This window comes from Polypterus senegalus, chromosome 18, assembly GCF_016835505.1.
Source record: "Polypterus senegalus isolate Bchr_013 chromosome 18, ASM1683550v1, whole genome shotgun sequence".
Classification (NCBI taxonomy): domain Eukaryota; kingdom Metazoa; phylum Chordata; class Cladistia; order Polypteriformes; family Polypteridae; genus Polypterus; species Polypterus senegalus.
Window position 1 is genome coordinate 56,729,540 of NC_053171.1, and position 15,565 is coordinate 56,745,104.

The following is a 15,565-nucleotide window of genomic DNA, read 5'->3' on the forward strand; positions in this document are numbered from 1 at the left end:
CGTATACCAAGTTGGACTTATTCCAAAGTAGACGTATACCGAGGTACACTGTGTGTGTATACATATACGTATATATACATACATACATACAAACACACACACACACTCACTAGCTGTGTAAGCCCGAGTTTTCTGGCCCGTGTCCTAGAAACTATTGAAATCATCAGAAAAAAAATGGAAAATTTACAGATGTCAGGTAATTGAAAGGAACTACTCTGGGCATCTCTCTCCTAGGAGGTTGTGTTGTTCTGATGTGCTTGCCTCGTTTGTGTATTAATGGCGGGAGGAAAAGTAAAAGGGATACCTTTCTGCCGATGTGCTTGTCTCGCTTGCTTAAGAGTTTCTCTCTTTTCTCGGCAGTTTTACTTTAGCAAGAGAGTCGCTTTCTTCTTCCAACTCGTTAACTTGGGGCCGCTTTGCCAGCTCTCTGAGCTTCATGCTGCATTAGCCTAGCACTTCCGGGCTGGACAGACAGACACACACACACGCATAGATGTTTAGTTTTCTGTTTCCTTGAAGGTGGGAGCCCTTACCCAAACTTCACCTCTCATTTCTGGACCGGGCCGGACAGACAAACACTTCCACATGTAGATGTATACTATATATATATATATATATATATTATATATTTTTACACACACAGAGGTCATAATCACAGGAGTAGGGTGTAGTTATCGAATTTGCCCCAAGGTATTGTATGCCTGCAGTCTGGCTAATGAGAAGCATCATGCTGAGTTAACTGATCACATGTATATGTCGCTTTTTTACAATCATGCAAATGACTTGAGCAATTTTTTTTCTCAAAGTCACCATGGCAGATTTTCAAGAAACAATGATGACCTTGGCAGACTTGTTAAAAGATGGCTTATTTCCTGTGTACAGAAGTGCAGCCAAAACTGCATTCTGCACTATGACAGTGCATCTGCACACACTGACTTTTCAGTCAAAGAGTTTTTGACCAAAAACAATGTTGTTTTGTTCAGTTGCACCCCCAAGTTCTCCAAATATTGCTCCCTGCAACCTTCTTTTTGTTTCCAAAATTAAAACTGAGGTTGATGGGAAGAAGATTTGCTACTGTGAAAGAATTCCAAGAAAAATCGCTGGAGGCAGTAGACATGGTAAAAGATTAGTACAGAAAATGTTAACAAAAAACAGGAGAAGTGCTGGGAAAAGAGTATTGCATCTCAAGGACAGGATTTTGAAAGGGATTAAAAAGGAATTTCTGAAAAATGTATAATAAAGCTGTTATTTTTCTAAGAGAAATTCTGAATAGCCATTGTATGACAAAGTGCTCTGAGCCAGTAATCACTAAATAGTGCTATGAACTATTAATAATATGAAAACACCAAGTAAACTCTCATGCAGCTTGGCAGTTTACCACTGTGCAGACTGAAGTGTTTACAGTCACAATCTGTGTAAGCAGAGCAGTAGATGCCACTTTCATTATTGGTGTATATTCTTAGTAATTACAGTTTTCTATTCAAGGACTAAAGTGGACATGTCTAAGTTGCTAATATGTGAAGCATTAAGATGCAATTTATTCTAAACATTCTACTGGCTGACAGAACAACATAAACATATAATGGATTTGTGAAAGAGCAGAAACACTTTAGAAAATGTGTGGCAAACATGTCCTCGGTAGTCTTAATATACAAAACAAAAACTATTTTTTCCTATTAAACTGTATCAAACCTAGAAAATGAAAAGTTAAAGTAAAGCAATTTGAAACTTAGACAACCTTCATTTTAAAAAGTCCACAGAAGAACCAGTCTTTATTGAGACAACACCCTACCTTGGTGATATTCTAGCTGAACAATATCAATGTTTTTGTGGTAAGCAGCTTCACTTTTACATAAGGGATTTTTGTTGTAGGGCTTAACAGTTTTGTCTATTGGAAACAGCATCTTCCAAGTGAAAATTGTAAGTAAAATTTCAAAAATATGTAAAGTAAATCGAAAATGTTAAACAAATTTAATATAAATCAATAAAGTATAAATTACTCATGATGTTGCACTGAATAAGTGGCTCCAAAAACAGATTGGTAAATATTCGGTATAGTATACCAAACCTCTTCAATCTACCGTTAACCAGCCAGCATATTGTTCAGTATTTACATAATCCAGCTGAAAATGGGAGCCTCTGTTCAGTGAGAGTGGTTTATTTATTAATTTACTGGCTAGGCACAGCTGGGAAAATTGTTTTTAGTGCTTTAAAAAAAACATCAATGCCAAGTGTATTTACTTTATGTGAAGAAATAGTTGGCATTAGGGATTGGGTTGGTGATCACATAATTGTGCACTGCTCTCCATCTCCCGAGGGTCCTGGAAGGTTCAGTCCATCAAGATCAAAGTTCAGACCGGGTGACTGCAAAACAGGGAAAGAAAAAGTCACTGACATGCGTAAGATATTTTGGATTATTAAACACTAATGCAAAACCACACTCCTTAATATTGTAAAAGTACACAGTGGCAATTACATATATAGCATTGCTAAATGGTTTTAATTACTTTGATATTTTCCACAATGAAAAAAAAAATAAAAAGATAGTTTTCAAATACTGTGTAGTCTGCACAAAGGGTAAGTTAGTAGTCATCTTGGTTTTCTCCAGAAATGCAAAACAGTAACAGAATGTTGTTGACTCGGTTATCTTTGCTACCATCTACTAGCAGGTTACAGCTTTGGAAGTTGGGGGTGGAAGGATTAACACTACTGTACTGCCACAGATTCTGTGGACCTTTTAAGTAGGGTGTATTGTATATACAGTATAACTCACACACATATTTGTATATGTGTATGGGAATGGGCAAAATAGTGCAAGCACCAAAAAATATATCAAGAACCTAATAAGGAATACAGCCATCCCTTGCTATAAGAACAACTCCATTTGTCTTTAGAATGCTCTAATACAAGTTCTGAACTGTGTGTTGTGAGGTACTGCAACATTATTCAATAAGAAAGGCCCCCAGGTCCTTGAGAGATGATGAAAATGGAAATCTACAGGTACAGTCATATGAAAAAGTTTGGGAAACCCTCTTAATTCTTTGGATTTTTATTTATGATTGGCTAAGCTTTCAAATTAGCAACTTCCTTTTAATATATGACATGCCTTATGGAAACAGTAGCATTTCAGCAGAAACATTAAGTTTATTGGATTAACAGAAAATAAGCAAAATGCTTCATAACAAAATTAGACAGATGTATAAATGTGGGCACCCCAACAGAGATATTACATCAATACTTAGTTGAGCCTCCTTTTGCAAATATAACAGCCTCTAGATACCTCCTATAGCCTTTGATGAGTGTCTGGATTCTGGATGGAGGTATTTTTGACCATTCTTCCATACAAAATCTCTCCAGCTCAGTTAAATTTGATGGCTGCTGAGCATGGACAGGCTACTTCAAATATCCCATAGATGTCAGGGGACTGTGACGGCTATTCCAGAACGTTGTACTTCTCCCTCTGCATGAATGCCTTTGTAGATTTCGAACTGTGATTTAGGTCATTGTCTTGTTGGAATATCCAACCCCTGCGTAACTTCAACTTTGTGACTGATGCTTAAACATTACCCTGAAGAATTTGTTTATATTGGGTTGAATTCATCCAACCCTCGACTTTAACAAGGGACCCATTTGATTTAATTACATTTGATTTAATTACATTTGATTTAATTTTATACAACTAAATACTGCTTAACTAAAAATCTTTGTTCGGAAACACCCCAGTACTCAGATGTTCCTAGGTAATGAAAGACATACCACCGTTATCTTTTTTGTTGAAAGTAGAGTAAATTATTATGCAGGCTGAGAGGAATTCCCAAACTTTTTCATATGACTGACTATGACTCTGCATTGCAGAACTTCTCAGAAAGGTTCAATGATGGTGTAGCTGCGTCTTTTCTAGTCGAGCAGCTACTGAGTTGACAACGTAGTATCCAGCATGAGTCAAACAGATAACAAAAGAAATTTCTCAAGTTCAATAAAGTTGATTTTAAAAAGGTTTAGTGAAAATTTAAAAAAAGAACAAATGACAAAAATTCAGAAAAAAGTTGTTACATACACAGAATAAAAGGCAAAAAGGGGAAAAAAATGCTTCTTCTCTGTTTCATTACAATCTTAGCTTTCTCTGTTTAAACTTCAGTTACTTTCTATACTTAGAAGTTGTTACTCATCTATGGCAAACTTACATAGGCTTCACTTTACTACATCAATACATTGAAAGAATTCTGTACAGTTTGAAACTGTTTGCCGACTAAGACTCAAAAACTGCAAGTCAGATCATAAACTGAACTAGTCTATAGTTAGAATGACAAGAAATAATTAGCACATTCCATTTACAATTTAGCTTATAGGGGTTATAATATAATCTCCCATTGACTATGCACTAATATATAGTTAAACTAGGGGGCTCTGCCCGCTGCTTGCTTCGCTCATCAACCCCCAGGTTTGGTTAATCGGATATACAATCTAAAGAGATTATTTTCATGGGAATTGTTACATATGCATTATTTTCATGTTTACTTTAAAACTTTAGTTAAAACAATATTTGGAATTAACTTTTCTTCAAGATCGCATTGAATTTTGATTCCGTGTTTGGATTTACATTGTGACAACACAACTTATAACTGCCCGTGAGTGAATATTGTTTCTTTCTTTCTAATAAATAAACTGAGTTTCTCGAATGTTTGTCCCTGTGATTTGTTAATTGTCATAGCAAAAGCTATTCTCACAGGAAACTGTAAACGTTTTAATACGAATGGCATATCAAGATCTCCTTTGGTGTTTAATGTTATTTGCGGAATATGTACTACATTACCTTTCTTGTCGCCTGTTAAAATTTAAAATGTTAGAATTGTTTGACCAATTTTTAATACAACTAATCTTGTTCCATTGCATAGCCCATCACAAATTATGCAATAACACTGCAATAAATCCTTCTTTCAACAGTAATTCAGGGAGTGGAAGACTGGACAGTGTTAATGCTTGTAGATATTCTATGGGATATTGTAAATTATTAGCTTGTGGCACTTACCAACTATCTTGTGACGGTCACCCTGTTGGTGAATACACTGCTTTAATCAATGTCTGGCATATGCTATTATTACTTTTCAGACTTTTCCTTCTTTACCTACAAAATTATTTTACAGCTTTTGTGACTGCTGAACCTTCAATTTGAGCACCTAAAATGTGTCCCCTTTGGAAATGTATTAGTTGCCTCATTTTGTGCTGAAGACTATTATCAGGTGCATAACTAAAAAGTTAGTCCCTTTCTTTTGTAATTGACACATACTGATTGAAAATTGGAAATAAACCTAAGATAATGCAACTTTGCAGCTGCATTTGTACTGACTAGAAGCAATCAATTTACACAGTCAATAATATATGGGACAAGCGAGTATGACAGCATAGAGTGAAATAAAGTTTTATTTTACACCTAAAATTTTATATGCATATCTTTAAACACTGCATTCTGTTTTAAAATATTTTTTTTTTTCAATTGAATTATTGAAATTTAGTGTTTTCTTGTGAGCCATATGAAAAAATGGTCTCATTTGCATAATGGCTTCTGTAATGTAAATGTAATTTCTCTCTCCGAGTATGACAGAATTCAAGATCAAATTTCCAAATCTCACTCAGTATACATGCACATCTTTTGGATATGGGAGGAAATGGTACTGTGTTAAGATGCAGACTCCAAACAGACAGAAACTGGGCACTAATTTAGAACCAGGATTCTTAGACTAATGCATCTGCAAGTTCAATCTGCAGGCTCAATTTACAAGAAAAAACAGAGGCATTTTTGTTTTTCATGTGAACAGTTTGGACATCCTCACAAGTTAGTTGGAGTCTCAATAAAACAATATTTTGTTTATCTATATCCTTAAATATCATGTGTTTCTTAAATTGCTAAAAAAATAAGCGAGTTTTGAAAATATGCTTTCCGGGTGTAAGGTTTAATCCAATTTTATAATTGTTGTTAAACTTACATTTTCTCCTGCCAGTTCTTTTGGTGGTTTTCCAAGATCCTGCAACTGAAATGGAAAGAAAACTGTGAAATAAACTGCAATTATTACCTAATTAGAACATGCTACAGATTAAATATAATGTCTACATCATATACAGGCAATCCCTGGGTTACATACGAGATAGGGACTGTAGGTTTGTACTTAAGTTGAATTTGTATGCAAGTCAGAATAGGTACGTACATTTAATAAATGTTATTGTTGACCAACTGTAACTGAGTTACAGTTACTGAGGCGCATGTGTCGCAGCTGTGGCCCGATCGTAAGTCGTAGGTTGGATGTCCGTAACCTGGGGACTACCGGTATTTCTCATTTTTCAATGCCTTCTTTTATACTACAAGATGCAACAGTGACAGCAAAGTAAAGGAAAAGAAACTGTAAAAGTGTTTTCTAGACAAGTTAGAGAGCAGAAGGTAATTAAAGATAATTAGACTGGGAAGTTCACAGCAACAATGTGTGGCAAATAATTTTTCAAGAGTGACAGTATTAATGAAAAACAGCTGCACAATGATTTCATTTTTCAACTATTCCCTGCTAAGTTATAATTTTTTTCATGTACTATAACATACCTTTCTTAATCCATGTTATAACTCCACCACTTTAACTAGTAGCATAGTAAAAGTCACCTTACAGTGTTCACAGCGTATGGATTACTACTCCTAAAAGTACTTTTAAAGTTTGAGGGTATGGTAGAACTGCATGTCTATATTACATTTGTTTTGACACATTGTAGTTAAAATTGCTGAACATTTACATTATTATCTCATATTGCTGTTAGGTTAGCATGATTCCAATGCATGCTTTGAGTATTTGTAGACAAAACAGAGAAATACTCCTATGTGTGCAGCAAATGTTGACTACATAAAATTTTTACACATACACACTTGAAATGAAAAGGATGACATTCACAGTTGTTTGTGGAATGTAGTACAAGCTCATGTTTATATTCTAGGGATTAAAACATAACTATACATTTTGTTAATGTTCAAAATGCCACAACTGTCCTGAAATTTCCCACTGTTGCTACAGAATATACTTCATTCTTAAATGGTCGGAATTCAGCAAGTACTGCTAAGCATTCCATTTCCTTTGTCAATACTACATTGCAATTGTTTAAAAAGTTACGTAAGATGAATTGAAAGAATTTCAAACAGCCTAATTTACCTATGTGAAAGGCTGTGTTGCAGTTAACTTCTAAAGGTGGTATAGCTATACATGAAGCTGCTCAATTGTTATACTTAGCTCTGTCCACCAGTTACAATTGACTACTTTCAACTAAGAACAAACCTAGGAGTTTAACATTCAATATAGGAATAGCGCAGGCGATCTCTAAAAATTGAGATGTTAATGTCAGATGCACACTTACAAGACAACTATATTTTTCTATCATCCATGGTATACGGACACTCAGCCTTTCTAAAATGTGTAGGTTCACAGGGAACTAGCCTTTAAACTTTGCCTTACATATAACTTTCAATAAAAAATTTCTTTAAAACATGCAAAGCTACACACTTTGCTAAAAGGAACCTATCCAATTTTTACAACCATCCCAACACTATCAACTACAGAAACCATATTCTTTATAACATCTTCCAAAAACAAAAAATTCAAAATGTATCAAGAGGTACATGCTCTAAAAAGTCCCTCTGATTAGAATAAAATACTTTACATATTTAAGGCATATTCACAATAATCTATAAACCTCTTACAAATTTGTGATAACCTCCATGAGACACTACCAAATAATGAATAATATGCTGTGATAACTTACACTACATTGTTAAACATTTATTTTGCTCAAAAGGAAAATACTTCTACAACAAAACAGAAAAAGGATATCTAACCTGTTATACATAATCTCTCTATTATAAATGAAAAATGAGATGAGAAGAGACTATTGCCAAGAGATTTTTTCAAGTTGGTAGAGGTGGTCCTATCCTCCTTTCAACCATTTCTGGTTAACGGTCCACGCTCACAGTCCTCTCACCTCTAATTCGTGTGAATGCTTTTGGCAGATACAGTTCCTGCACTCTCAGCTCTTATACATTTTTACGTTTTCCTCACTTTAAGTTCCCAATTAAAGAAGACTTATTATGTCCAAATCTTATTAAAGAATTTTATCCCGAAAGGTTATCAACAGAAGAAATGAGTACACGGGCAATCCTAGCACTGAGAAACGATGAAGTCAAATGAATTAACATGTAAATTGTTGATCGGTTACAGGGCAAATTGGTTAAATGCGTATCAATAGACTATGCTGATGCAGTTCGTGGTGATGGTGCAGAAAAAACATCCACTCTCAATATTGCGTAGAATATCTACAACCATTAACACTGTCCTGTCTTCTACCAGCTGAAGCACTGTTGAAAGAAGGATGTGTCATAATGTTAGTGTAACTTATGTATGAGTGATGGTCTATGCAATGGGACAAGATTAGCAGAAAATTTGTTGAACAATTCTAAAATTCTGTGGATAACATTAGACACCAAAGGAGATCTTGATATGCCATTCGTATTAAAACATTTAAAGTTTCCCATTAGAATAGCTTTTGCTATGACAATTTATGCAAGTTATACGTTGCATTGTCACAATGTAAGTCCAAACACGGAATCAAAATTCAATGAGATATTGAAGAAAAGTTCATTCTAAATATTGTTTTTACTGAAGTTTTACAGTAAAAGTGTAAATTTGAAATTAACATGCAAATACTTTTTAAAGCCAAACAGAATGAAAACCTATAACACAACGAATAACACAACGCAACACGAAACATAATTTTCTTTCAATTTATTACATTTTACTATTTTTTACTAAGGTTAATTACTTGCTGTAATGTAAAATAGTTAGTTCTATTATGCATATGTAACAATTCCCATGAAAATTGCACATCTGCTTCCCCATACGCGAGTGGCAGAGCCGCGAAGTGACTAGCGCGTAGTGCAGGCCCGGGGGTTGGTGAGCGAAGTGAGCAGGTGGTAGAGCCCCCTAGTATTACAAAATATTACATTCACTTAACACGCAACAGTTCAAAAAAGTCTTTAAAATTTGCAAGGGAATTATTAGTGTCATTCTCAATGAACCAGGCATGGTGAGCCATTGGTAACTTTTTAGATATGTTAATATTTTTGAGAGAGTGAACTTAAAACAAAATCATTTTCTCTATACTATTGTCAAAATGATTGATTTATTTATAAATATTGTTCCTAAAATTTTGAGCAACTGACAAAACTCATTTTCCACAGTACTGATTTATTCACTTCAGATACGCATCACAGTTACCGTTTGTTAATTTTTGTGACAGTGAGTTCAGACCCACAGAACACCATAGACAGACGCACATACACACCTCCTCGCATGGAGCAGCAGCCTGATCTCCTCCTCTCTCACTGTGCGGCTGTTCAAATTTAGCTTTCTGCTTTAAATATAGAACAAACAAATCTGCACTACGACAGTCAGATTGGCCTACACTTAGGACTTGAATTTTTTTTTAAATTAAAAATTAAATTAAAATTTAAATTAATATTTTCCAAAGTATTTAATTGTAGCTTACATATTCAAAATGCTACATGAATGTTTCTTTTCAAATTTCTTCTGTTATTATTTTCAATTTTCTGCAAAAAATGATGTACTTCGTGTACAGTTAATAAAAACAAGTAGGTTAACTGCATCCTTCATATTAATGTAGCATTTGAAAACAGAGCCATTCACAAAAATGAGATTCTCCGCACACAAAAACTGATTCAAGAAGACACATTAACAGATGACTTGATAATGGACAGTAATCTATATTAATAAAAGGCAAAGCCCTCACTGACTCACTCATCACTAATTCTCCAACTTCCCGTGTAGGTAGAAGGCTGAAATTTGGCAGGCTCATTCCTTACAGCTTACTTACAAAAGTTGGGCAGGTTTCATTTTCGAAATTCTACGTGTAATGGTCATAACTGGATCCTATTTTTCTCCATATACTGTAATGGACTTTAGCTCGATGGCCGTGGGGGGCGGAGCTGCGTGTCACATCATCACGCCCCCCACGTAATCACTTGAACTGACTGTGAACGCAGTACGTAGAAAAGAAGGAAGAGCTCGCAAAGAGCGCTGAAGAAAAATGCATACAAGCTTATTCATAAGTGCAGATACTGCGGAAATAAAGCACGATGTAAACCTCAAGTTTAAATTAAGTTTATGGACACGCTCCCGCTGCCGTTTGTCATGCCTTCGTCGAATACTTTATTTGTGAGATACAAGTTTAATGAAAAGACACGAGGTATAAACGAGACTTTGGATCACTTTGTAACAGAGTTAAAATTGCTGTGGCAAGAAACTTTGATCACTTCCATGCATCAAACCTGTTCAAAAAACGCATTACACAATTGACAGGGTAGGAAAAGAATATGCTCCGAGCTGAGCTCCACAGCTAACGCGGTCTTGCGGAAGCAACTTTGTCACGCTGCCACCAAATACTCACAGAAAAATCCACAAGTTAATACACACGCTGTCTCTAGAGTTTCTCCACACTCAATGTATTCCTCGCATCCCTGTTATACCCTCTGATCTCCCATTTCAATTCGAATGCCTCCAATTTCCAGTAAGGCTCTGCTGCGCGATGACAAGTAATAAGTCTCAGGGACAGACCCTACAAAAGGTTGCCATTGATTTCAGGCAAGATTGCTTTTCTCCTGGACAACTATACGTTGCATTCTCAAGAGTGAGCTCGCACAGCTTCGTCATATTACAACCAGAGTGCTGAACTGACAGCGTGCTATATAAAGAGAACTATAACAATCGTAATAAACTAACAATAAAACAGCTGAGAACCCATGGATTAAATAAAAAGGCAGCTTCCTTGGCAAAGCAAGGAAAAAGGATGGCCTTATATGTCGTTCGTTTATAAAACAGCGGAGAAGCTGTGTAAAGGCGCTTTAAAAAAACCATCGGAGTGCCTTATATGAGCAGCCAGTCAGCTAAAGAAGGGAATCAATAAATATCTATAATCGTAATAAACAAACAAAAAATAGCGTACAAGCCGCGGATTAAATAAAGGAAATGGGTACCTGAACAGTAAAGTAAGTCTCGAACAGCTACACAATACCTATAACAATCGTAATAAACGAACAATAAAACAGTACAGAATTGTGAAGCAAGGAGAAACGACGGCCTTATATGGCGTTCGTTTATAAAGCAGCGGAGAAGCTGTGTGAAGGCAGCTACACAAAAAAACAGCAGAGTGCCACACTCTGAATGTATTCCTCACATCACCATTATACCCTCTGATCTCCCATTTCAATTCAAATGCCTCAAATTTCCAGTAAGGCTCTGCTTCGCGATTACAATTAAATAGTCTCAGGAACAGACCCTACAAAAGGTTTTCATTGATTTGAGACCACATTGCTTTTCTCCTGGACAACTATACGTTGCATTCTCAAAAGTAAGCTCAGCGCACAGCTTGGTCCTATTACAACCGGAGTGCTGAACTGACAGCACGATGCAAAAGTTTGGGCAACCTTGTTAATAGTCATTATTTTCCTGTATAAATCGTTGTTTTTTACGATAAAAAAATGTCAGTTAAATATATCACATAGGAGACAAACACAGTGATATTTGAGAAGTGAAATGAAGTTTATTGGATTTACAGAAAGTGTGCAATAATTGTTCAAACAAAATCAGGCAGGTGCATAAATTTGGGCACCGTTGTCATTTTATTGATTCCAAAACTTTTAGAACTAATTATTGGAACTCAAATTGGCTTGGTAAGCTCAGTGACCCCTGACCTGCATACACAGGTGAATCCTATAATGAGAAACAGTATTTAAGGGGGTCAATTGTAAGTTTCCCTCCTCCTTTAATTTTCTCTGAAGAGTAGCAACATGGGGGTCACAAAACAACTCTCAAATGACCTGAAGACAAAGATTGTTCACCATCATGGTTTAGGGGAAGGATACAGAAAGCTGTCGCAGAGATTTAAGCTGTCTGTTTCCACAGTTAGGAACATATTGAGGAAATGGAAGACCACAGGCTCAGTTCAAGTTAAGGCTCGAAGTGGCAGACCAAAAAAGATTTCGGATAGACAGAAGCGACGAATGGTGAGAACAGTCAGAGTCAACCCACAGACCAGCACCAAAGACCTACAACATCATCTTGCAGCAGATGGAGTCACTGTGCATCGTTCAACCATTCGGCGCACTTTACACAAGGAGATGCTGTATGCGAGAGTGATGCAGAGGAAGCCTTTTCTCCCCCACAGCACAAACAGAGCCGCTTGAGGTATGCTCAAGCACATTTGGACAAGCCAGCTTCATTTTGGAATAAGGTGCTGTGGACTGATGAAACTAAAATTGAGTTATTTGGGCATAACAAGGGGCATTATGCATGGAGGAAAAAGAACACAGCATTCCAAGAAAAACACCTGCTACCTACAGTAAAATATGGTGGTGGTTCCATCATGCTGTGGGGCTGTGTGGCCAGTGCAGGGACTGGGAATCTTGTCAAAGTTGAGGGACGCATGGATTCCACTCAGTATCAGCAGATTCTGGAGACCAATGTCCAGGAATCAGTGACAAAGCTGAAGCTGTGCCGGGCTGGATCTTTCAACAAGACAACGACCAAACACTGCTCAAAATCCACTAAGGCATTCATGCAGAGGAACAAGTACAACGTTCTGGAATGGCCATCTCAGTCCCCAGACCTGAATATAATTGAAAATCTGTGGTGTGAGTTAAAGAGAGCTGTCCATGCTCGGAAGCCATCAAACCTGAATGAACTAGAGATGTTTTGTAAAGAGGAATGGTCCAAAATACCTTCAACCACAATCCAGACTCTCATTGGAACCTACAGGAAGCGTTTAGAGGCTGTAATTTCTGCAAAAGGCGGATCTACTAAATATTGATTTCATTTCTTTTTGTGGTGCCCAAATTTATGCACCTGCCTGATTTTGTTTGAACAATTATTGCACACTTTCTGTAAATCCAATAAACTTCATTTCACTTCTCAAATATCACTGTGTGTGTCTCCTATATGATATATTTAACTGACATTTTTTATCATAACAACCAACGATTTATACAGGAAAATAATGACTATTAACAAGGTTGCCCAAACTTTTGCATCCCACTGTATTTCCCCTCAGTTTAAAAAGGTTTTCTTTTTTTCTTAATAAAAATTTAAAAGCAGTTCTTCGTCGCTGCGAAGCTTGGAGATTTTGCTATATACAGTATATATATACAGTATATATATATATATACATATATATATATATATACAGTATATATATATATATATATATATATATATATATATATATATATATATATATAGATATATATATATAGATATATATATATGAATGTATGCATGTATGTATGTATGTATGTATGTTTACAGTGATCCCTCCTCGATCGCGGGGGTTGCGTTCCAGAACCCCCCGCGATAGGTGAAAATCATCGAAGTAGAAACCATATGTTTGTATGGTTATTTTTATATATTTTAAGCCTTTATAAACTCTCCCACACTGTTAACATTATTAGAGCCCTCTAGACATGAAATAACACCCTTTAGTCAAAAGTTTAAACTGTGCTCCATGACAAGACAGAGATGACAGTTCTTTCTCACAATTAAAAAAAAAAAATGCAAACATATCTTCTCTTCAACGGAGCGCTGTCAGGAGCAGAGAATGTCAGTGAGAGAGAGCGCGTGACAGAAAAGCAAACAATCAAAAAATCAATAGGGCTGTTGGGCTTTTAAGTATGCGCAGCGCGATAAAGCAGCCGCAAAGAAGGAAGCAATGTAAAGGTAGTCTTTCAGCATTTTTTAGAGTAGCCTCCGTATCTTCTAGGCAAAAAGCCTCTGTGCAAACAGCCCCTCTGCTCACACCCCCTCTGTAAGGCGCAGAGCATGTCAGAGAGAGTGAGAGAGAACGAGAAAAGCAAACAATCAAACACGCCGAAGCACATCAGTATATCATTGAGGAGTCTTAGTTAATACGAAATACATGCTCTGATTGGGTAGCTTCTAAGCCATCCGCCAATAGTGTCCCTTGTACTTTACATGAGGAAGCATGTACTTTAAATTAAAAGACCCATTGTTCGCAGAAATCCGCGAACCAGCGAAAAATCGTTGATATCTATTTAGATATACTTACATTTAAAATCCGCGATGGAGTGAAGCCGCGAAAGTCGAAACGCGATATATATATATATATATATGGATATATATATGGATATATATATATATATATATATATATATGGATATATATATATATATATGGATATATACATATATATATATATATATATGGATATATATATATATATGGATATATATATATATATGGATATATATGTATATATGTATATATATAGATATAGATATATATAGATATAGATATATATATATAGATATATAGATATAGATATATAGATATAGATATATAGATATATAGATATATAGATATATAGATATATAGATATATAGATATATATATATATATATATATATATATATATATATACTGCTCAAAAGAATTAAAGGAACACTTTTTAATCAGAGTATAGCATAAAGTCAATGAAACTTATGGGATATTAATCTGGTCAGTTAAGTAGCAGAGGGGTTGTTAATCAGTTTCAGCTGCTGTGGTGTTAATGAAATTAACAACAGATGCACTAGAGGGGCAACAATGAGATGACACCCAAAACAGGAATGGTTTAACAGGTGGAGGCCACTGACATTTTTCCCTCCTCATCTTTTCTGACTGTTTCTTCACTAGTTTTGCATTTGGCTACAGTCAGTGTCACTACGTATATGTATGTGTGTATATATATGTATATTTAGTAGGGATGCACCGAAATTTCGGCCGCCGAAAATTTTCGGCCGAAATAGCATTATCGGTTTCGGCCGAAACGTAAGAAAGCGCCGAAAATAAAAGTCGAAATTGTCGCCACGCCTCCCATCCTCCCGTCTCGTTCGGCTGTCATTACGCATCAAACACGGAGTATGTCGGTTTGGAAGCACTTCAAAGTTTCAGATGAGGACAGCAAAGTTGCAATATGCAACATTTGCTCTGCAAAAGTTTCAAGAGGGGGTTCAACAGCAAAGACATTTTCGACTACAGGTTTAATACACCACCTTAAGTCAAGACACGCAATTGAATTTGAGGAATACCGTCAAACAACGTTGGTTAAAACTAAGCCAACTAGCACATCAACACCCTCGGTTGCCACATTTTTCGAAAAAATTAAGAAATTTGCAAATGACAGTGCTAAAGCACGTGACATAACAGAGAAAGTAATGGAATTCATTGCTTTAGATGACGAGCTGTTTTCAGTCGTGGAGGACATCGGATTTCGTAGGCTAATACACCACATTGAGCCGCGTTACACACTGCCAAGCAGACGGTATTTTACAGAGACCTCTCTACCTGAAATGTATGACCGTGTTGCAAAACATGTTCATGAGCTCATGACCACAGATATCTCTGCTCTAAGTTTTACCACAGACATATGGAGCTCTGACGTTAGTCCAACTAGCATGCTCAGTTTGACAGCGCAG

The 15,565-nt window shown here is 36.1% G+C and overlaps 1 protein-coding gene across 1 annotated transcript in view; it reads right to left on the reverse strand.

Moving 5' to 3' along the window:
* Positions 1-1,739: 1,739 nt before the first annotated feature.
* Positions 1,740-15,565, reverse strand: part of pex19 (peroxisomal biogenesis factor 19) — a 55,612-nt gene continuing 41,786 nt past the window's right edge. The window contains exons 7-8 of the mRNA XM_039741482.1: positions 5,985-6,029; positions 1,740-2,364 (exon numbers count right to left, since the gene is read on the reverse strand). Coding sequence (XP_039597416.1) covers positions 2,284-2,364; positions 5,985-6,029 — 126 coding nt within the window. The 3' untranslated portion in view covers positions 1,740-2,283. The remainder of the gene's footprint in view (positions 2,365-5,984; positions 6,030-15,565) is intronic.